This window comes from Dufourea novaeangliae, unplaced genomic scaffold, assembly GCF_001272555.1.
Source record: "Dufourea novaeangliae isolate 0120121106 unplaced genomic scaffold, ASM127255v1 scaffold36, whole genome shotgun sequence".
NCBI classification, from domain to species: Eukaryota; Metazoa; Arthropoda; class Insecta; order Hymenoptera; family Halictidae; genus Dufourea; species Dufourea novaeangliae.
This window is the reverse complement of record NW_015373907.1, coordinates 300,688-324,791: the sequence shown is the minus strand read 5'-3', so window position 1 is coordinate 324,791 and position 24,104 is coordinate 300,688. Positions and strand designations below refer to the sequence as shown.

At 38.8% G+C, this 24,104-nt stretch overlaps 1 protein-coding gene across 1 annotated transcript; it reads left to right on the top strand.

The window, feature by feature from the left end:
- The first annotated feature begins 5,673 nt into the window (after window positions 1-5,673).
- On the top strand, window positions 5,674-6,812 carry LOC107193871. The gene has a single exon (XM_015583404.1). It carries the CDS (start codon window positions 5,862-5,864, stop codon window positions 6,810-6,812), a length of 951 nt encoding a protein of 316 aa, XP_015438890.1. The 5' UTR covers window positions 5,674-5,861.
- Window positions 6,813-24,104: the final 17,292 nt, after the last annotated feature.

Sequence of the window (24,104 nt, the reverse complement as noted above, 5' to 3'; positions counted from 1 at the left end):
TATCGTTCTCTTAATGCACGTACCGTGCCTGACCGTTATCCGATTCGGCATATTGAGGATTTTGCGCAGTCGTTACGTGGTAAAAGAATTTTTTCAACAATAGATCTTGTACGCGCTTATAATCAAATTCCGGTAGCTTTAGAGGACATTCCAAAAACTGCAATTACTACTCCATTTGGATTATTTGAATTTCCATTCATGACTTTTGGCCTCCGGAACGCCGCTCAGAAGTTTCAAAGGTTCATGGATGAGGTGCTGAGAGGTTTAGATTTTTGTTATGCCTATATTGATGATATTTTGATAGCATCAGCATCTGAGACAGAACATTTGCAACACTTAGAAATTTTATTTAAACGGCTTGAACAGTATAATGTAGTTGTTAACCCAGGTAAATGCAGTTTTGGAAAGTCGGAGGTACAATTCCTTGGTTATGTTGTATCGGAAAATGGATCGTGTCCATCAGGCCAGAAAGTAGAAGTAATCAAAAATTTCCCCGAACCGGTGACAGCGAAACAGTTACGTCGTTTCTTGGGTATGATAAACTTCTACAGACGTTTCATACCCAGGGCGGCACAGGTTCAGGCTCCATTGAACGGTTTATTAGTTAATAATATAAAAGGTAGTACACCTATTGTTTGGACGCCCGAGGCTCGCGATGCGTTTCGTCAGTGTAAAGTAGACCTGTCGCAGGCAGCTTTGCTGGTGCACCCAGAACCAAATGCATCGACAGCTCTTACCTGCGATGCCTTGAATTTTATGGTTGGGGCAGCTCTCCATGAGAGTAGCAATAATAGTTGGGAACCTCTTGCTTTCTTTTCAACAAAACTGTCTGCTACCGAGCAAAATTATTCCGCTTTCGACAGGGAACTTTTAGCCATTTACTCCTCCATTAAACATTTCCGGCATCTTCTTGAGGGTAGAGACTTTGTTGTTTTTACCGATCATAAACCTTTAGTTTTCGCGTTCAGTGGTAAATCAGATAAGCATACCCCGAAACAGATTCGACACCTAAATTATATAAGTCAATTTACTACGGATATTCGTCATGTATCGGGACGTGACAATGTTGTTGCGGACGCGTTGTCTAGAATCGAAGTAGTGGAGGACACCATAGATTTTGAGGCGTTAGCGATTTCTCAGGCTGCGGATCCAGAATTACAAACATTTTTACAAGGATCTGATGGGTTATCGCTTAAGTTACTTGCGATTCCGGGTTCTGCTAAGAGGATTTATTGCGATGTTTCGACGAACAGCGTGCGGCCTTTTCTTACGGTCCCTTTTCGCCGAGCGATTTTTAATTCGTTGCATGGACTTTCTCATTCCGGAAGCCGTTCGACGATCAAAACCATAACCCAGCGTTATGTTTGGCCGTCGATTAGAACCGATTGTCGAGAGTGGACTCGAAATTGTATTCCGTGTCAGCGGTCAAAAATGACTAGGCATGTTGCTGCTCCCGTAGGTACATTCACACAGCCTTCGGCGAGGTTTGAGCATGTTCATGTAGATATAGTTATATTACCTATTTCCGAAGGATATAGATATCGTCTTACCTGCGTTGACCGTTACACGCGGTGGCCGGAGGCAATACCCTTACGCGATCAAGTAGCGCGCGCGTTTTATGAGGGTTGGATTTGCCGTTTTGGAACCCCGTTACGGATTACGACGGACCAAGGTAGGCAGTTCGAGTCTCACCTTTTTAAAGAGTTAAATTCTTTAATAGGTTCGACTCATCTTCACACCACGGCTTATAATCCCGCGGCTAATGGCATGGTTGAGCGTTTTCACCGCCAAATGAAAGCTGCTATCCGTTGTTATGAGAATAATCGTTGGACAGAGGTTCTTCCGACCATTATGTTGGGCGTGCGTTCAGCCTGGAAAGAGGATTTAAAGGCTACCTCAGCAGAATTAGTTTATGGCGAATCTTTACGTTTGCCTGGCGAATTTTTGACACCATCGGCGGCATCGGATAGGGATACAGCTATTTTTGTTAAAGAATTGCGTGAACATTTCCATAATATCGGTCCTACCGAAGTATCGCGTCATTGTAATCCGCGTGTATTTGTATATAAAGATTTAGACAATTGTGAGCAAGTTTTTCTGCGTCATGAAGCATCGAAATCAATTTTACAACAACCGTATGATGGACCATATCAGGTTATAAGCCGCAACCAGAAAACTATTACAATTAATATACGCGGTAAAAATACAGTAGTTTCAATAAATAGATTGAAACCAGAGTACATAATTTCTGATAATATTTCGACACAGCCTGATCGTATTCAAATACTTCCGTATTGCGATCCCGGACAGCCTGATACTGCAACAGCGCAAAACTCTTCCAGTTCAATACCTGTAAGAATCCCGACGTGATATACGCAGCAGACGAAGGAGACCGACCGACAACCAGGAGCAGCCTACAACGCAAGAGACGCGACTACCAGAAGGATGGGTGGATGGACATCACTTTACAATTGCCGAGGCTACGTAATCCCTCTCCTAGGATGGCCATCAGCAACGCACGGAGGAGCACGCAGCGCCACGATTTTCACCCTCCCGATGGCCACTCTAGGACAGCAGCATATACGGCTCGATAAGGTTCCAAGGCGACACGCCTGGCCACGACGATCCTGCATCTTCGGCTCAAGCAACGTGCTCGCCATTCAGGGTTTCCTGCTGCCGGAGGACGACAGCGACAGCGCCTCAACGATACCCGCTGCGACATGACGCAGAATCAGCGGACGACCAGAGCGCTACAAGGAACGCAGTTTCACACAGATCGTCATCGAGCGGGCACCAATCACAACGTCCCCGTCCTCGCTGGTACTCAAAGGATTCGATACAAACTGACATTAGGAAGAAGAACTCGCTCTGATATCATTCATCACTGGCAAAGGGGTACTGTGGCGGCACTACCTCGTACATTCGCCATCAGAGGTCTACCGAGTTGACACCTTCCCCGCAACTACCTGAGGCCTCCCTCGTTCGTATATATACGACCTTAACCGACCATCGTATATCCCCGCGTCTAAGGCAGGGTCTGCTAGGTAGCCTTACTGACGAGTCCACTAGCAGGCCCAGGACGAAACGCTCCCTCTCCTTTCCTTTTCACATTTTTCCAGTCAACAGATTGCCGCCAAACAAGAAAATTGCTATGTACAAATAACATTAATTTGAAAAAATGAATGCGATTTTATGAAATGCATGTTTTAAAATCAGTAGACTTTTGGAAAATAATACTTTAGACCGACGAATCGATAATTCGTATGAAGTATAGCCATGGTAGAAGGTACACGTCGTTTTTACAAAGTATTCAGAGATTAATTGATATGGACCGACGCGCCAGGCAGATGCCTGCGAATTCCGGTGCTTCGCAACAATCAGTATTCCGTGGAACACCACGACGCAACGATTATGCGCGAATGTGGCGGTTTAATGAGGCTAAAGCTCCTCAGACCAGCGATTGGTCAGAGACGTCAATGGAACACGAGGAGAGGTATAACTCTGTTCCGCGAAAACCGACGCCAAGTAGAGAGCAGCATAGCTCAAAGAGAGCAGCTGGCTGGCGAGAGAAAGGACGTACTAAAGAGGAACGTCCCCCTCCCCCACCAATGAGGGACATGTCGCGCTTCCGCGCAAAAGTGGAAACGCCCCCGCAGCGAGATTTGTACGCCGTGGGGCCAATATCCGGATTAGTACCGATAACTCAAAATTTCGGTCAGAATCTGGATTTTTCTACATTCCCATTACTGGTAGAGAGAACATTTCGAGATTTACAGACGCAAGATGAGAGACTGAGTAGGAAGATGCCATTTCCAATGTTCCTGCACTATTGTACAACTTTGCTGAGTAGTTTACTAATTGATCTAAAAGTAAATGAAAATAGAGAAGCCACCTTAATGAGTGATGGCGACGTGCGAACATTCATGGATCACACGGTTCCCGGTCCTATTGCGGAATATTTCTCTTTAATCACGGCAACAACAACACAATCAGGAGACAACATCCGCGCCAACATCCCGGATACGGTAATCCCATTACGAGGTGAAGGCGCTGGATCTTTTGAACCCATCGACGAAGCAACACACAATAAATATGAGTGTTATGTGTGTCCACTGACTACGCGTAGGCGTTATGAAGCAACGCTCGCTGGTAACCGGAACTAGATGCCACTTCCAGCCGAGTTGTTTCCCGAAGGTTTGATGCCCACAGTCAACTTTCTGGGCTATGGACCAGTTGACAACATTACGCCTGAAGGACGTAATGCAACGAGCGGCGTTACATTCCCCGCAGAGGATGCCGACAATCTAGAAGGTCGTTAAAAAAAAAATGTACACGTGGAGGAAACGTGGACATGCGTTGTCATACGATTATGTAAGACCATCATTAAAATCAATTGATCAGTGTGTAATGGTTTGGGGGTGCTTTTCGGCATATGGTGTTGGAAAAATTGTTCCATTATCTGGAAAAATAAACGCAAATGTTTACTTAAAATGATTGCGGACTTCCGTTTCTGGTCGCGGGCATGACAGTCGTACGAATCAGAGTGAAAGTCAGTGTGATGTAAAGTAGAGTGTGGTGATGAAAGAAAGAAGTACGAGTGTGTGTGGAAGTTAGGAAAAAGGTGAGAAATTAGTAGGGTGAAAAGGGAAAAGAGGATAGGAGAGTAAAGACAGAAGAACCAAAGAGATAAGAAGGAAGCACTTGGAGGTTAGGTGTAGGCAGCAAGTGTAGCGGGGCAGGAAGAGAAAGACGGAGATACAAATGGAGAGATCTGTGGGAGAAAGACGGAGTTAACAGAACGGGCGATAAGGAGGGAGGATTTGAAATAGGAAATAGAATAGAAGAGAATAGAAAGGGTAAGAAAGGGATAAATGGACGGAGAAAAAAGTGACGGGAGGAGAGAAGGAGGGAAGGGAGAGGAAAAACGAAAAGGGATGTTACACAAAGAGGAAAGATATAGAAGAGATAGCACAAGTAGTGTAAGGAGTAGCATGGGGAGTCTAGACAGTATATGGGGGAAAATAAGGAAGGAGAGAGAAGAAGAAGAGGGGTGGGGGGAGGGTGAGTTAGAAAAGGGAATGTTTAGGAAATGCACCAAGACGGAGAGATCACCAGAGGGAAAGAAAAACGGGAAGAACGGAGAGGGGGAAAAGAAAGAAGAGGGAAACATGGAACGTATGATAAGGGAAATGATGAAAGAATTAAAAGAAGTGAAGGAAGAAATGAGAAAAGAAAGAGAAGAGAGAAGAAGGGTAGAAGAGGAATGGAGAGGAGAGTGGAAAAAATGGGAGGAAGAGATGAGGGAGGAGAAGGTGAGGAGAGAAAGGATAGAGAAAATGGGAAAGAGATGAAGGAGGAAGTGAAGATGCTATGGGAGAAAATGGGACTGGAGGGGGTGGGGATTAAAGAAGTAACAAAAATAGGTAGAGTAGGAAGAGAGGGGGGGGGTACCAATGGTACTGATGCAAATGGTAGGGAAGGAAGAAAAAAGAAAAGTGATAGAGGCAAAGAAAAAACTGAAAAGCAGGAAGGAAAGAATAGATGATCTCACGGAGGAAGAAAGGAAGGTGAGATGGAAAATAGAAAGAGAGGCGGAGAGGGAAAGGGAAAAAGGAAAAAATGTACAGGTAGGATACATGGTATGGATAAATGGGAAGATGAAAAGATGGGTTGAAATGGGAGAGAGGTGGTTTGAGGAGCAGGGAAACGAGTGAAGGAGGAAAGGGGTGGCAGAGGAGATAAGAAAGAGGGAAAATGCAGAAAGGAAAAGTCTATGTAAAATCACTTTCTGGAATGTAGCGGGGTTAAAAAATAAGGACAGTGAATTTTGGAAAGCCTTGGAGGAATGGGATGTGTTCGTAATGAGTGAAACGTGGGTTGAGAAGAAGGAGTGGGGATGGGTTAGTTCAAGGCTACCAAAAGGATATATATGGGAGGTGCAATGGGCCAGGAGGGAACATAAAAAAGGAAGAGCGATAGGGGGGATGATAATGGGGGTGAGAGAAGAATTAGAAGCAGAAGAGGGAGAGGAAGAGAAAAGGGAAGGGGTAATGATGAAAAAAGTAAAGATCGGGGGAACACAGTGGTGGAGGATAATTGGAGTCTATGTAAACAAGGACATAGATAGGAAATTAGAGGAATTGAAGGAGTGGATAGATGATAGAGAAAGAGGAGTAAGAGTGATTGTAGGAGGGGACTTCAATGCGAGGACAGGAAGGGAAGGAGGGGAAATATGGGAGGATAAGGATGAAGGGGGAGAAAGGGGAGTAGGAAGTAAGAAATCGAAAGATAGTAAAGTTAATGCAGATGGAAAGAAACTGTGCGGATATTTAGAGGAACAGGGGTGGGGAATACTAAATGGGAACGTGAAGGGAGACGAGGAAGGGGAGTGGACGTATACGGGTGGGAAAGGAAACTCGGTGATAGACTATATTATAGGGAATGAAGAAACAAGAGAGAAGGTGGAGAAAATGAAAGTGGAGGGAAGAGTAGAATCAGACCACCATCCGATAACGGTATGGGTGAGTGGGGGAGGGATTGGAGGAGAAAGAAGGAGAAAAAAGTTCGGGGAGAAGAGAGGAGAGAGAGGAAATTGGACAGAAGAAGGAGGAAAGGCATTTATAAAAAATTTTGGGAAGGGAGAGAAGAAGGAGAGAAGTATGGACGAAGATTGGAGTTATCTGAAAGGGAAAATCAAAGAGGCAATAAGAAAAACAAGAAAGAGAGGGGAGAAAGGAGAGGAAAAAAAGAGATGGTGGGATGAAGAGTGTAGAGAGGAGAAAAGTAAGGTCAGGAAAGAGTTGAGAAGATGAAGACAAGAAGGAGGGGAAGGAGAAAAGTATAGGGAGATGAGAAAGGAGTATAGAATACTCTGCGAAGAAAAGAAGAAAAAGGAAGTAGAGAAATGGGAGAAGGAGGTGCAGGGAGTAAGAACCGAAAAGGATGTGTGGAAGATAGTAAATAGAGAGAGAAAAAGAAGATAAAAATAGAACAACGGGATGAGTATTTTAGGGGACTGTTAGGAAGAGTGGAATGGAAGGTGAGAAAGGGAAGGGAAAGGAGAAGGAAGGAGGATGGAGAAGAAGAGATAAGAAAAGAGGAAATAAGAAGGGTGGTAAGAAATTTGAATGACGGAAAGGCGGCGGGGGGAGACGGCATCCCGAACGAAGTGTGGAAATATGGAGGGGTAGAGGTAGAAGAATGGTTGTGGAAAGTGTGCAATGGGGTATGGAAAGGAGAAGAATGGCCGGAAGAATGGAGGGAGCGTATAGTGATACCAGTGATAAAGAAGGGGGAGGGAAGCAAAGTAGAGGAATACAGGGGAATAACGCTAACACAGACGGCGTATAAAATATACGCATCTGTGTTAACAGAGAGGCTGAGGGAGGAGGTAGAAGCAAAGAATCTACTGCCACCGAGTCAAACGGGATTCAGAAAAGGGATAGGGTGTATGGATAACATCTATGTCCTAAACTATTTAATAAATAGGCAGGTGGGGAGGAGGAAGAGAAGAATGGTTATGTTATTTGTAGATTTGAATGCGGCGTTTGACTCGGTGGACAGAGAGGTGTTGCTGAAGACAATGAAGAAGAGAGGAGTGAGAGAGGGTTTGGTGGAGAGAGCGGAGGAGATACTGAAGGAAACTGTGAGTAGGGTGAGAGTGGGGGAGAATGAAGGAAAAAGATTTTGGTCGGCGAGAGGTGTAAGGCAAGGATGCCCACTCAGCCCAAGCCTTTTCACCTTACTGCTGGCTGATCTGGATGACGAATTGGGGAGAGGAGGTTGGGGAGGGGTAAGGCTGGGGGATAAAAAGATCTACACACTGGCATACGCAGATGATATTGCGATGGTTGCAGAAGATGAGGAGGGGATGAAAGGAATGATGGGGAAACTGGAGAAATACCTGGAGGAAAAGGGGTTACAGCTAAACACGAAGAAAACGAAGATTATGAGGTGTAGGAGGGGTGGAGGGAGATAGAAGAAGGTGTCTTGAAGGTGGAGAGAAAAGGAGGTGGAGGAAGTAAAGAAATTCAAATATCTGGGATATACCTTGATGAGGAATGGGGAACAAGAGGCACACATAGAGGAAAGGGTGAAGAAGGGGGCAGCGGTGATGGGACAGGTGTGGGGGATAGGAAAAAGGAGGTTCGGGAAAGATTGGGGAAGAAGGATATGGTTATTTGATAAAATTGGGATGGAAGGAGAAGGTAAAAATAGGGAGGCTGCAAGAAAGGTTTCTAAAGTGGGTACTAGGGGCGGAAAGGAGTACACCGGGGTATATAATAAGAGAAGAGATGCAAAGAGCAAAACGAAAAGGGAAGGCAGGAATGAGAGCATGGGGATATGAAAGGAAATTAGAGGAGGGACAAGGAGGAGAGCTGGCAAGGAGGTGTTGGGAGGAAATAAAAGGGGGGGGGGCGAGGAAAGGGGAAGTATTAGAGGGATGGGAAGAGGAAAAAAGGGAGTATTACGAGGAAAGGGGATGGTCAGTGGAGGAGATAGAAGGAATGAGAAAAGGAGGAGAGCCACGTGAAGAGGAAATAGTGAATAGAGAGAGAAGATTACAAGAGGAGGATAGGTGGAAAAATATAGAAAATTCAAAGTACAATAAATGGTACAAAATGGTTAAAGGAAGAGGGATTCCTGGGTACCTGATGAAAGGGTGGGGAGAAGGTAGGTGGCAAAGGGTGGCCAGATTTAGGTTAGGCAATGAGATGAGGGAAAATAGGTATTGGTTGGAAGAGGAAAAAAGAAGGTGCAGGATCTGTGGGTGGAGGGAAGAAACGTGGGAACATGTGTGGGAAGAATGCATGGGTTGGAGAGAAGAAATGGGGTGGCACGAAATGGTAAGGGAAGTGTTAGGAGATGAGGGGGAGGGAGAAGAATGGATGAGGAAGGTGGAAGAAAGGAGAGAAGGAGTGAAGAAAAGGGAGAATGGATGGGAGAACGAATGATAGAAGAAATGAGAGTGATAGGTGAGACGAGCGGAAAGCGGCGGTCCAAGATAGGGAAAGGGGGTGTGTGGGTGTGTGGACATGCGGGGGTAGATATAAGAAAATAGAAACTGTAAGTGCGTAGGGTAAGCGTAGTTCTTAAGGAGCGAGAAAAGTAGGAGAAATTGTAACCCCTAGGGGAATTAATAAAGTTTATATATACTTAAAATTATTGCAAGAAGTTATTGTACCAGAAGGAAAGCGTTTGACAGGGAATGATTTTATCCTGCAGCAAAATAATGCACCCATTCACAAAGTGAGAACTGTTATGAATTACACAAAAGATAATAATATTAACTTATTAGATTGGCCACCACAAAGTCCAGACCTGTTACCGATAGAAAATATGTGGGGTTTATTTAAATTAAAAATAGCCGAGAAAAAACCAAGAAATATTAATGAACTAAAACTCGTTACCACGGAAATGGGGCAAAAATTTACCATGGAAGAATGTACAAAATATGCTATATCTTTTCCAGATAGAATTTCAAAAATGTTATAGCGGAAACGCTATCATTGTGGGTACTGAACCATAAATTTACTTACTTTTGAACCATGCAATTTAAATACAACTTATGCACAAGATATTATTTTGTTTAAATTTTCAACTAATTGTAAACAATACAATTACATTCGTTTTCTGCACAATTTTTAGTTATGTTAAAAAAATATAATTACTTGAAGAAAGGTACAAACTTTATTATTATTTCCATTTTAGCATTGAAAATCGTACTGTTTACTAATTTCTATTATGCACTATATATGTAAATGGATAATAAATAATGAGATACTAATTATGATTTAAGAAAAGACGGGAATAGGTGATAAGATAAGCCTTTCCTTCTCTGTTTCCACTTAATAGCTGGATTACGGGTTCTCGGGCCGATAATGTCCGATTCTTGTCGAGCCGTCCCGAAGTCAGGCTGCCCGCCCGCGCTCAAGCTCAAGCCCGAGTTGAGTTATTGAGTCTCGGGCAGAGATGGGCATTCTCTAGTCAGAGATGAGCATTATCTAGATAAAAAATTATTTAAATAACTATTTGAATAAAAGATACTTTATCTTTTATCGTTACTCAAAGTTTGAACGAAAAAGTAACTTTATCGACGAGCGTCGATTAAATAAATTTATTCAACGATAATTATCCGATGAGTAAAAGTTACTTTTTGTATTCATGGCGTTTCACTCATAGCGTCGACGATATTTTCATCTTTCACTTGTATCTTTACCTGAAAACTTTGAGTAAACTGTAAATAACTTTGGCCAGGCAGCCAGCTCGAAAAAACGCGCTGGCGAGAGTCGGGCGTCGAACGTCAAAGGCCAGCGACCGACAGTCGGCATACAATGTAAACAGACGTAGATGAGATAAGGAATCACGCACGAGTGAAAATTTAAACTTTTACAATTTTCAATATATATTAATGAAAGTGTCATGAATGAATTGAAGAGATTCTTGCAATAACCATGCGTTCAAATTCGAGCGTAATTGAACAATTTTTACACATACGTAATGTTGCGGATAAAAATGATATATTATTGAAAATAGTCCAAATTATATCGTATTTGGACTCATTTCCACCGGCAGAATTTCTTCAGTTCATTCGTGATACTTTCATTAATATATATTGAAAATTGTAAAAGTTTACATTTTCATTCGTGCGTGATTCCTTATCTCATCTACGTCTGTTTAGATTGTATGCCGACTGTCGGTCTTTGACGTTCGACGCTCGCTAGCACGTTTTTTCGTGCTGGCTGGCTGGCCAAAGTTATTTGAAGATTTATTCAAAGCCTTCGGATAAAAGATACAAATAAAAGATGAAAATATCACCGGCGCTATGAATAAAACGCCCTGAATAAAAAAAGTATCTTTTATTCGTCGGATAATTCTCGTCGAATAAATTTATTCAATCGACGCTGGTCGAATAAAGATACTTTTTTTATTCAAGCTTCGAATAACGAATAAAGATAAAGTATCTTTTATTCGAAGAGTTATTTAAATAAATTTTTATTAAGAAGACTGAAACCGATTATAAGAGACTTAATCTGCTATATACAATATAATTAATTTTTTGGATTAATAGCATACACTGCAAAATTATAACCTGTTATTAAAATAACAATATATAATTTAGAGCAAGCAACCATTGATGCTGTGTTTTCTGGATTTGTTATTTTAAAATTTGTTTGTTGTAGTGGATGCAATTTAGAGAGATAATGTAGATAATTCAAAACTTTTGGCCAGAAATGTATATCCATACGTTTGAAGCTACCTCCACTCTTTAATATTTTCAGTGTGGAATACTCCAAAGTTTTTTCGATTTTCAAAGGATTCCTTTGATCTACTGCATACTAAATCGAATTATTAATTTTTTACGTTACACATACTTAAGTTTGTACTTTGACGTTTCGTTACATAAAATGATATGATCTATCAAAATATCACCAAGCTAATTTTTATTTAAATCAATATTACCTAAGGGGAATGTTTCGTTGAACGCATACACGCGCCGATGGCACTCAGAACATTGAAGAATATCCACGTCGATACCTACATATTATAAGATATAAGTTTTATCTGTAATTAACTGGATAAAAGTATTCGGACGTGACATTGCAAACATAGATTGTAATTTAGAACATGAGTTACATGAGAACATTTTATTTTATTCATTCTAGGATGTTACTAGGCAAAAGTTAGTCAAAAATTTGAAACAAAAAATCTGTGGACGTCCCGAAATAGGCAGTATATTCGTTAAAAATGAAACAATTTGTTCAACCAGGTCACTTAGAGAATACATCTAAGTGTGATTGACCTAAAAAAACAATTGGAAACGACAAATGTTGATTCCTTAAGGTAACACCAATGGTAACCTAATTGGAATACTATAGCAAAAAGTGTTGGTCCCAAAAACATTTGTCCGGTAATGTATCTTACACAAACATTACGACGCGCTACAGTACCCTTCCAAGCACGCTTCGAGAATTCTTCCTTAATATGTAACATTTTTAATGAAATGTAGAGAAAAGGGGACCCAACAAACTTCTAAGCGGTAGAACGAGAACGAAATAAGAAGGCAGTCCTTGAAAGATGTTTAAAAAAAAGAAGGTCGTTGACGACAGGTTCGATAACTCCAAATAGTGCAACATATGGACGACAAACCACATGTGACGATAATTGCTGTGGATGAACTGCGTGTGTGTTCGATGACTAACGAATTTCCTAGTCTTTCCGACTGTAGGAAGTCCAAGATTGATGGAATTCGACGAGTGGGAAAAAACAGAACTACGAAGGACGCGCGGCTGCAGATAATAGTGGGCGCATTGATCGACCGTGACTCAGAAAACGTCCGGTTTCATTCATGGTTTTATAGCTGCATCGTTTCCCTAGAATTTGTACATACAGACTGTGACTACGTGAACATTCAGACGCTCCAAGAATTACGTTCATTCGAATTATACTGACTATTTATTCAGTTTAGATACACGGTATAAAAATCATCGAGTATTAGTGATGATCTAGCAAATGTTATACTACCGTTCAGAAGATTCGTAACATTCAATATTTCTTAGTGAAACAAATAAATCTGTATTAATATGTAACCTTTTGACCGCGGTGCACTCTAAGATATCAGTTAGTGAAACACTATTTAAGCTGTATCTGTCATTCCACGCCAAACGGATCAATTTTGCACACCATATCTGTGAGTTTTCTCAAATTGAATATGTCATAATTGATTTGAAAGTAGGGGGGAGGTTTAAGTCATCATTTTGATCGTTTCGAAAAACCTAGTGCCTAGTTGTAAAATCAGTCGGGGGTCCCGCTCTACGAAAGCTCTATCACCGACAGTAACTGATATTCTCTCCTAGTGGGAAATTTCGGCAAAGTCCGGTGGGCTACCATTTGCGTCGCGTTCCTTGCCATTTCTGAGGATGGGCGTAGGGAGGGGGGATAGTCGCTAGTCGCGAACGCGATCAACTCCTCTTCTCGTTTTTTACTATTTTTAAAATCATTACCCAGCTGTAGCGAGATTATATTCAGTTGGCGATGAATTCATTTATGGTTCATCGCGGCTCCCTGGGGAGATGATCGACGAATCCGGCCACGTCTCTCTTTGAGGCCGGCTAGAACGGCCCCCGCCCCCGCATTGGACGTCTCCGCCCCCAGCGGAGGCGGTGTACCTTTTCAAGGTTTTCCCCCGGTAAAAAAAAACGGCTACAACGTCCTCCCCATGTACCATTATAAGAGGATCGGTGCTCCCTCCTTGTCCTTAAAAACAAGGGGGTGGTAGATTAATAGGGGTACCAGAGGAGGGTATATTCCTGAAATATTCGGGACATAGGCAAGGAAAAATAGTGGGTAGAAATAGGCGATATAGTTCTCTCTCGATGATAACGTTACATACGATGAAAACCACCCTTGTACAGACTCGGTCTGTGGGTGAAGCAAAGAGTGAGCTGTTACTTACTTGAGGAGACCAAGGATCGGTTGCCCCGACGTTCAAACTCCTTTAGCTAATACATTAAGTAAGGATGGGTCGATCCTAGTGACTCTCCGCCCCCCCCCCGCACGAGTACTTCCCCACCACCGTGTGGCCCGGGTGTAAAAAAAGTTGGGACGGTTGGAAAGTCGGGGGAAATATCACCCCCGGGTAACGCCCACCGTAGTCCCATTGCGGGGCTACGCGATAGTTACCGACGCAAAAGTCACACCTGGGCCTCGGAGGGGAGTACCGAAATTCCCCTCTCCCGGGAGACTACGTTATAACTAAACTAAACTAAACTAAGATACCACTATATGTCTAAACAAAGTGAACATACTTCACACAGTAAAAGATCCTATTTTAATAAACTTATCTCGGTTTTTGGTCACTTACTTTATTGTGTTATTATTGACCCTATATATTAAAACTTCAGAGATGTATATATTATTATAAAAATAAATATATATATATATATTATTTAAAAAAATATACAACTTAACACGTAGAGACAAAATTATTATCCGATTTAGTTAACATAAAGCATATTTGCCGCAGCATGATCTAGATGACAGCACTTTGTTAGCGGTCCAATATAGCTGATATGGAGTCCTGCCTCCCCCCTGAGAATTTCACTCCCCGCGTCCAGAAGTCTACTTTTTGTGCCATCCTGTAGGTCCATGGTAGATACAATTATTGCTCTGCGGGAGGGCGCGATTTAAAGGGGTCACAACCGCGATGACTCTTCACGTCACGGTACTGGGGGTACCACCTCCTTTCGCGGTCGGCCCACGCGAAGACAGCGTCGAGAGGTGACCCCTCGACGCTGTAGGTAGGCGATAGTGGGACGGCATACAGCCGAGGGGGAGCGATGCACCCCCCCCCCCCAGAGAAGAGCCCACCCTCAAATAGAAGGAGGAGGGGCAAGGGCAGGGCTGGTCGCGGTGAGTGGTCGAACGATCCGCGGCCAGCCCTGTCGCCCGAGAGTCACCAGGGGGTTTTTAGCGAGTGAAACCCCGCATTGGCCGTCTCCGCCCCTAGCGAAGACGGTGCACCTTTTCAAAGTTTTCTCCCCGTAAAGAAAAAAAAATGGTAAATATAATCGATCCGCGTTCATCCATTACTGATAGTTGATTGTTAACCTATTGTAAATTTAGTCTGTCAATTCCTGACGATTGAAGTTTTTAGTATGTTGTTAACTTTATTAGGACTAGGGTTCGTTGATGACCTTCTATTATATGTATATATTATACCATATATATATGTATGCATTATACATATCTTACCGTATACAAAACATTTGAAAAAGACAGGTTTCCTTTAAAGGGCTGTGTCTTTGTTAAACAACATAGTTCTTCGATGAGGGTTGGTTTATTTTGAAGACAAATGATCATACTTTCTGGTGGTATATATCAAAATTGCAAAACAATATTGTTTGCACTCCGTAGCACAGTTTGGCACACTCCTATTTAAGGGTGAATTTTACCCTTTAGACAACCATTTTGATAAAATTGGTTTAAAGAACCAAAAACTAGAAAGTTCAAACTTTAAAATGGTTTTTGTTTCATCAACTTTGGATGAATAGTAACCAAAGTTATGAGATTTTGAAGATTGAGTAAATTTTAAAATAGTTTTGGCTAGCTTTTCGGGTCAAATACCCCACTGTGCATCGAGTACGAAAGTGATTCGCTTGGTGTGGAATGACCCCTATACTATAAGATCAATGTCCCCATTTCTAATCATGTAAGAGTTCTGCTATCGCAGAAATTGATTTTTATTATTTATTTATACAACAATCGACAAAAACACTTATTAGATAACAAAATTTAAACCATCCTTTATAATTAAATTTAAATAAAAGTATTTTTAGAAATATTTCAACTTAATAATGGTTAATTTAATATGAAGTATAAAATGTGTCTATTTCTGCTCAGCGAAAATGAAAATCATAAAACCAAACACAAACTTCTAAATACTTTCAATGTCGTGGAGCCTTCGAACACTCATCGAGGATTTGCTGTATGTACCTACGTTTGGTCTCCGTATCCATGGTACAATTCTTAAAGTAACTTTTCAAGATAATTCTTACCTGACCCACATTCCTTGAACGTAATCATGCCTTCTGGCGTCATTAAAGTACACTGTTATTACTATCACGATGAGAGAGGTAGCTCCCGTAAAGTCATTGTGTACGAAAGAAAGGAACAAATCGCTGCAAGACAATAGACTTCAATAAAGAGTGCAGAAGTAATAGAAACGACTTTTCTCTTCTTTTTTTTTTGTTAACGGCGTGTTGCACTGTGAAAAATGGAACGGAGAATTTTTCTGGAACGATAATTCCACTTCGATCGTCAGATACAAAAAGACTGGAAATTGATTATAAGGTTCTTTGTTCTCAGAGGATTTTCTGTTTTTCTTGTTATATAAACGTAAGTTAATCTGTGTAAATTAGTCTGGAATTGTTCCGAATAATGAATACAGTATGTAAACAATGTCTATGACGATGCGTAAACGTTCCATGTTAAAATTTTAAATAAAAAATATTTAGTTATCCTTAAATCATAGGATTGTGGTGAATACGTATTCGTGTATCATTTTCATTTGGTATCATTTATTTTATATTATTTATATTTTATTATATTTCATATGTCATTTTCATTTTGTTGTCACGTACGCCAACAACAAAGAAGGCTTTTTTTTAATCCTTGACACTTTCTTGAACGCTGGAATGTACAGGCTTAGATAAAGACCATCACTTCCGTGCTGATGCAACGATCTAGATTTTCGAGTGTATAAAGGGCCACGAATGTATCCTCGACGGTCACATTTCGAGTCCGACTTCCATAGACGAGAGACATATTAGCAAGATCGGGTTAATTCCTTTCAAGCATTCATAAACGTTACATTACTTTAACGTGACCCCGCACTCTCTCTTGGTGTGTGAACATCAGGGAAGGAATTAGTTTCCGCGACACTTACAACTCAAACATTAGTAAAGACCTACGACTGATTAAGAATATATTTGTACTAGGGGAAAGGTGTCTAAAACGATCCCTTTAAGGCGTAATTTATATAAAAAATACAAATGCTCATAATTTAAATAAAAGTAAAGTAGTTTTTTTAAGTTAGTCTATCTATCTTATCATTGGCTTAAATAAAATTTAGCTACGTGTGCAATTATATTTTTTATTCACGCATTTCTTTTTTAACATTCACTCAAAAGTTGTATGTGTTAAAAAGAATGAACTGCAAGATAATAATTTAAAAATAATACACAGCCTTAAAGCGCGTGTACTATCATTTAAGAAATTATAATAATATGTCAAATGTGCAGAATGCAAAATATCTTTGAATAAAACAATCCTTGAAGAGAATTCTCGAAATTACAATGAAAAAGTCTATCATTATTATTCTAGACAATTTTGGCATTAACTTTTGCACTTTCTTTTTTTATCTCAAGAATGGGCACACTATAAGCATAACGCTTAGACATATATTTTTGTTTCATATTATGATGATAAAGTTGTATGATAATAAACATTTAATAAATTTTATATTACAGTAATAATAAATTTCTATTATTGTAATAGGTTTTGTATTTCCCATTCCATAATCCTGCGTTTATGTGATACATACTCAGTTCGCAATTAATTCTGCAGAAATATATTAAATGTCATTCTATGAAAAAAAAAATATTAGAATATATTTTTCATATTTATGTTTATAGTACCACATTTTTTATTTTTATATTTGTATTAGCAAAATATTAACAAATAATTTTAATTATTATTGGTATTTCTTTCATTAATTCTCCTGCCTACCACATTTTTTATGAAAAATTAAATTGTACCCATTTAAAAATACCATTTAGTTTATTTTGGTAGATTTTAACTTCAGCAGACGAATATGAGTCGCAAAAAGTCAGTAAGAAAAGGGTTGAGATACAAAGACAGTATGCTGCGGCGCTAAACTCGACACAACCTTTTTCACGTTAAACTATTTTTATACACTCCGAGGTTGAAAAATTTACGATACATCAACAGAGCATATAAAATGTAGAAGTCCTTAGTCACCGATGATCCGAAAATGGCGCTCATTATACGTGAGTCTGTAAAATAACAACACCAGGCAATCCAATGGCGCTTTGTTTCTCCGCTAGTCTCCACTTTGTATTACGACACTATGTCTCCACGGCGATTAAGGAACTCCGTGGGATTATGTGAAGAGAAGATTTACCGTTTTGTCCTTGCAAGGTTTTTTTTTATGGGAAACACGACGGATGAAGAATGTAGGTTGGCCGGGAAAGAGCAGTTTTTACTGCCTGACTGGTCCTAAATTGTCGGAGTATGTAGCATTAAATTTCTGGACTATTCCTTCAGGGACCACTAAATTTATAATTTGTCTAGTAAACTCACATGGAAACAGTACTTTAAACAAAAAAGTATTTTTATATTATCAGACACATTATAATATTTATTTATTGAAATATACGATCGCGTTTAAATAGATTGTTTAGTTAATGGCATTAGCAATTTTTTAAGACTATCATTAAATTATTGTCACCCTAAACAACGGTTTTTATGTATTTATAAGCCACAGGGCTCTTTGAAATACAATGAAAGACAAAACGTTTATCAGATATTATGTTCGAGTTTTCCATTTTATTTTGAGACCAATAAGACACTTCCATTCGTGTCGCATAACATCAGAGTTGTGTATCACTTAAGTTAATCTTTGCTTAAATAGTTATTTAAGCAAGAAAATATTTGCTTTCGAAATTCATATGAACGAAACAAATAGGTACTTACATGTTATTTGAGAAAAATCTAAACAAGTTATTAAATAATAATACAGTTCTTTGTTATTTTCAAATATACCCTTATTTCATATGTGTTATCATTATATTACCGCTTATAAAAACGTTACAAAAAAAAGTAACAATATTTACTGACAACCATTTTTGAAAATACATTAGATACGAGAAAAATTATATTTACTGCTTATTACTACATAATACATCCGTATTTTACTTGTCTCGTTATTTATTATTTGTTTTGTACTTCGCTCTAAATATAAAACAATGTCATACAATAGACTCATGTTAAAGTAACGGTGCGGTGTTCTAGGGGCGCGTTTTTCCTGGAAACGCTACTTTAATGTGAGCCAATAAGCACGCAGGATCTCGTGACAATTCGGTCAATTGGATCAGAACTTTGGTTACAAATAGCGACCGATGTGTGTTTGGTTATCAGAACTTTGGTTACAAATAGCAACATGCTTGATACTCTTCCCATAGAAGACAGGATAATTTACTGTATCATCTATCCCAAAGTTTCTTTTACCGATGATGTGTCTTCATTTCTAACTTAATTCATAACCACAACCACGACGCAAGAACGAATAATAGATTTAAAAGAAACCATCGCACAAGAGAAAGCGTACATTGAATTGTTGGACAATGCAACAGGAGAAATTCTTGATAAACCTGTGGCGTCTTCTAACACCAAGACTCATTACTCACCACGGTGTGCTAGTAAATCTCAATACAAGGGAATAAATCTCCATCAGAGGAGTCCGATCAAGAAAAATTCGAATCTGATTGACCGATAAGGTAGTTGCCGATTGGTTACCGATAACCACCGATAGTGGGGTGCGCGCACGTGTGTGAAAAATGTGTGTCAGCTGGAGCGTTCCTACCGCTACTTCAAGGTGAGTCTACTGTACTTGTAAATAAGAAATTAAAAATATATTACTTATGCAATTGTTGAAATAAATTTAGTTTCAATTCAACACTCCATTGCTATTTATAATCCAAATCGTATTTTTATCAGTCTTTTATTACAAATTATTCGAATAAATAGTTACCCCACTCTGCATAACATTCATCTGAATTAATTATCGTTAAAATAATTACTATCATTAAATGGCATCAAAATAATATCAAAATAGTATCGAAATGGTATCGTAATGGTGTTAACAACCATATGAAAATGGTATCGAAATGGTATCGAAATGATGGTGTCAATGATATCAAAATGATTCCAGTTACGTGTACCTCGCCCTGTACATAACATCAACAGCGAAAGGATTAGGTGGATGGGTTAAATGGAAACAAGAATGCCAGTGAAACAATTTTCACCGAGACACAATCGTTTGCGTGAAAAGCATAATTTTATTGGTCCTGTGGCCGTTTGGGAATCGCCGAAAGACCCGTTTTCACGCAGCGTACGACCGTCGAACAACGTTGGTAGAGCGTTCCGCGAGATTACAGCTGCCATTCTGCAAATATCCTTGTTTCGGCCAATGCCGGCTCGGGAGTATACGTGGAACCTCTTAGGTCATATCATCTTGTGTCATAACGTAACCCCTGAAAGGCAGACTTAAAAGAACTTGTGCTCGGTCCCGAAAAGCCGGCTGTGACAACTTCCCGGCTCGGTTTTGGCCAGCGTGTAAATATTTGTAACGTCGAACGCGACACGGGGCACGCACGCACGAACAGGGAAATAATGCAAGCATGTGATTGGAACGTCGACGCGTGCGCGCGCGCGCGTGTGTGTGTGTGTGTGGAAAGGCAAGGATCGAATGCGTGGGTGAGACGGAGATGAAATGAAATGGGGTAGCAGCAGATTCGAGTGAAAATTATTTGAAATACCAAAGAAGATATAATACTTATAATAATGAATCATTTAAATACCTTTACCACTTTTATCATAAAAGTAATTTACAAGGGTATACGAAATTTCTGAGTTTTCGTTTCTGGGATTGTAAAGTACCTCGATAGAAGTGATGGACTGTTTTTGTTCTTCAACATGAAAACAATCCTTAAGTTGCTGTGTGTGTTATCATTTGCCTGTATTTATATCTTGAAAACTATAGCTGATATAAAAAAATTGTTTGACTAAAAATATAATGAGTTTTCATGCTCTATAAAACTCTGCAAAGTAATTGTTAGAAATTTGTTCATTTATGTATTTATTTACTTAAACAACGAATTTTTAATAATAACATTGTACAGTTTCATAGAGCACAAAACTCATTACATTTAAAATCTAACAATTTTTTTATATCTGCTACAATCTTTCGGTAGAGAGGAAAATAATAAAACATACATTAGCCTCTAAGGGGTGTTTTGTATACAAAAAATAAAAAGAAGTAGCAAACGTGAAAAATTGCTTGATACTTCTATTGAGACACACTACAAACTTGCAAAATTTAAAAAAAAAATCGGGTTAACTAGTCTGGTTTCTATTTTGATTTGTATTTGTATGTAAAAAAGATTCTTTCTAGTGAAGCTATTGACGGTAGAGATATAACATAATTTATCCACTAAGGACAAATGTTGCGTTAATTTAAAATTTCATATGCAATTTTTTTCAATCACTTTACATTATTGAATTCTGCTTTTTAACATTATACTTATGAAAGGGTTTCCAGGAATTCGCTTAATGATTATTTCGTCATTATTTCTTCTTTCACCTAAGTATGTAATTTTGTAAAGAGTAATTAATGTTACGTATCAAAATTGTGTTATTTCACTATTTGGTCCATCATGGGCTAAGAGCAACTGTTCACGTCCGAGAGAATGCATGAAATATTTATAAATGAAAATCGGTAAAATATGTTATACAGAATAAACAAATATTAGAATAGAATTGAATTTTCTTACTCATTCTAACAATGGGAAGGCAAGATCTTTGGGTCACCAATTCAGTTAAGACTTCGAACACAGGTATGTATACTTTGTCATTCTGTTTACGAAAATACCCCATTCCAGGCTTATTGTATATGTGTACATAGGTATATTCAGTACTTTTCGATCTACTAATATGTCCAAAAAGCAGCTATGTAGGTATACACTCGTTATCAACCTATCTGAAATTGATCTATGTATTTTGTTAAGCAAAGTATTTAGACCTTTGAATAAATTACATATTATTCAAAATAAATTGTTTTATCCGAACATTTGACATAAAAATAAGAAATAAGTATGTGGAATAATTCGTTTCGAATCTTTATTTTCAATAATGTTATATGAAAACGAAAATATTATCGATTCGTTTGAAATAATAACAATTTCAAATAATGAATTATTTGAAATTGTAAACTTGAAATGAATTATTTGAAATTGTTTAACAAAAAGATTTTAATTTAAGAAATTTTTACGGAAATTTGATTTAGGCAGAACTTGGGTCCATTTAATACGTCGCGAAAGAAAATAACAGTTCGACTGGTGTGAAACATGGAAGAGAGGTGTTACCATTCGGAAAAATGTAAATAAACCAAACTCAGACCTAGGCCCTTGATATAATTTCGAAAAACAATTTCACAATTATTTTGAAGAATTATTTCAAATAATTAGTAAATTAAATAACATGTTATTTGAAATAATGTTATTTCAGGCGTGATCACAGGCATGGAAATACTTATGAAATAAAATAACATGTTATTTGAAATAATATTTAAAATAATATCATTTTAGAAGTGCCCAGGTCTGGAACTGTACAGTATTTTTTATTTAAAATACCATTTGAAATATCTTTTTCCTAAATTTTACCCAGCTCTAGGCAGCAGGCCACTGGGAAGAAGAGGATAGAGCACTGGGACTGAAGTCTGCAGGGAGACAGAAAAACTGCAGGGACGACGACCAGAGGCAAAATGTGTAAGGGAGAATGAATGGAAGAGAAATTGGTATAAAATCACGATCAAAATGGCGCACGAGGAGTGGACTCGTAGGAGAAATGAAGAGGCAACGGAATATAGAACAATGAACTAGGAGAAAACACGGAAGCTACAGTGTGCCGAAAATAGGAAGTCAGAAGAGGAGGTGATAAAGAGAACGTGACGATGAATAGCAATTGAATAGTGAATAGAAACACATAATTGTATTTGATTTTGTATAATGTTCGGAAACATTTAAAAACACCCCCACAGTCACCGGATATAAACATCATTGAACATGTATGGGATCATTTAAAACGAAAAATACGGTCTCACCGTATATTATCAAACAATTATTTAAAGAAAGCACTTTCAGACGAGTGGGATAAGATTCCAACTCACATACTCACCAACTTGGTAAATTCAATGCCACGACGGCTTCAAGCAATAATAAAATCAAAAGGGAACCCGACCAAGTATTGAAGTAATTGAAAGTAATGAAATATAGGGATTTGCTGCTCCTTAGGTATTAATTTTTATTATATTTTTCTATTAAATGTAAGTGTACGAATATGTATTACGTATATATCTTTGCCATTTTTCAGATATTTGTGAATATTTTCAAAACAGAAACAGATATCACATTTTTTGTACAGAAATTACTTGTTTTAGAAATTAGTTTGGTTGTTAAAATTGTGTTAACAAACGATGTTATACAATTTTTTTGTTGAAATTGATTATTATACGAATATTTTTTACACTGACTGTATATGAGGAAAAAATGGCGAAGGGTCATATTCACGGATAAAAAGAGGTTCAATTTGGATGGACCTGATGGTCTAAGTTATTATTATCGTGATTTAAGAAAATAGCAATAAATGTTGAGCCGTCAAGAAATGGGAGGTGGCGGCGTAATGATTTGGTCCAGTTTGGCTGTTATGGGAAAATGGACATAAACTTTATCACTGGAAAATTGAATAGCAACAAGTATTCAGAAATGATTCATGAACAAATAAACTAATACGCCATAAGAATTGCTGGAGATAAATTGATTTTCCAGCACGATAACGCCGCAGTTCATATCGTAAAGGCAGTGAATACATACTTTTCCTCAAAAAAAAATTCGATTCTAGATTGACCGGCAGGATCTCCCGACCTCAACATTATTGGAAATTGTTGGGGGAACCTTACCAGGGCAGTATATAACAACAGAAGACAATTTGGAACTGTTAATGATTCAAAACAATGTATTCGGGAGGAGTGGGAAAACTTAACACAGAAAAGTATTAACAAATTATATAAATCTTTACCCAACAGAATGATTGCCGTCATTAACTCTAAAGGAGGTGCAACAAAATATTAAATACAAAGTATTGTTCATAAATTTGTTAACATTTAAAATTTTTAAGCACACGTGCTATCATATTGTTCCATTAAATTGTGGCAAAAATATTATTTCCTTTAAATAAAATTAACTAGGTTGATGAAATTCAATTTAATTTTACTTATATATGTTAATAAACGCATTTTACAATGTAAAAATAAATTAAAATTATGGAAATTTTAATGTGTGCTATCTTTTTGTTCCGGAGTGTACCACGTTTATTGACTAAAACTTCTCGTTTCAGGAACACCCCTCTGTTCTGTTTGTCCTCGTATCCCGTAAATGTTAGTGCCCCCAACCATCCGATACAATCGTGTCTAGGATGAGTGTATTAGTGGCGCCGTTGAGGGCGGCAGGAAGATGACGTCACCGAGTACCCAAAAAACACACACCCTGGCCGTTCGTTAATCATCCCGAGTGGGAGGGAAGAATGTCAGTACGGAACAAACAGGGCGTAATTTCTATTAGGAGTAGGAGCTGGAGTCTGCCAAACAAGATTCATATATCACGACAATTTGATACTTTCATTTTTGCGGATATAAAATCATTTCATAATTCTGTCGTTTGTCAAGGATCGTCCTCGACAATTTTGTC

What these genes read in the sequence shown, in the direction of transcription:
- LOC107193871 (XM_015583404.1), top strand. Translation starts at nt 5,862, where the DNA reads ATGAGTGAAACGTGGGTTGAGAAGAAGGAGTGGGGATGGGTTAGTTCA.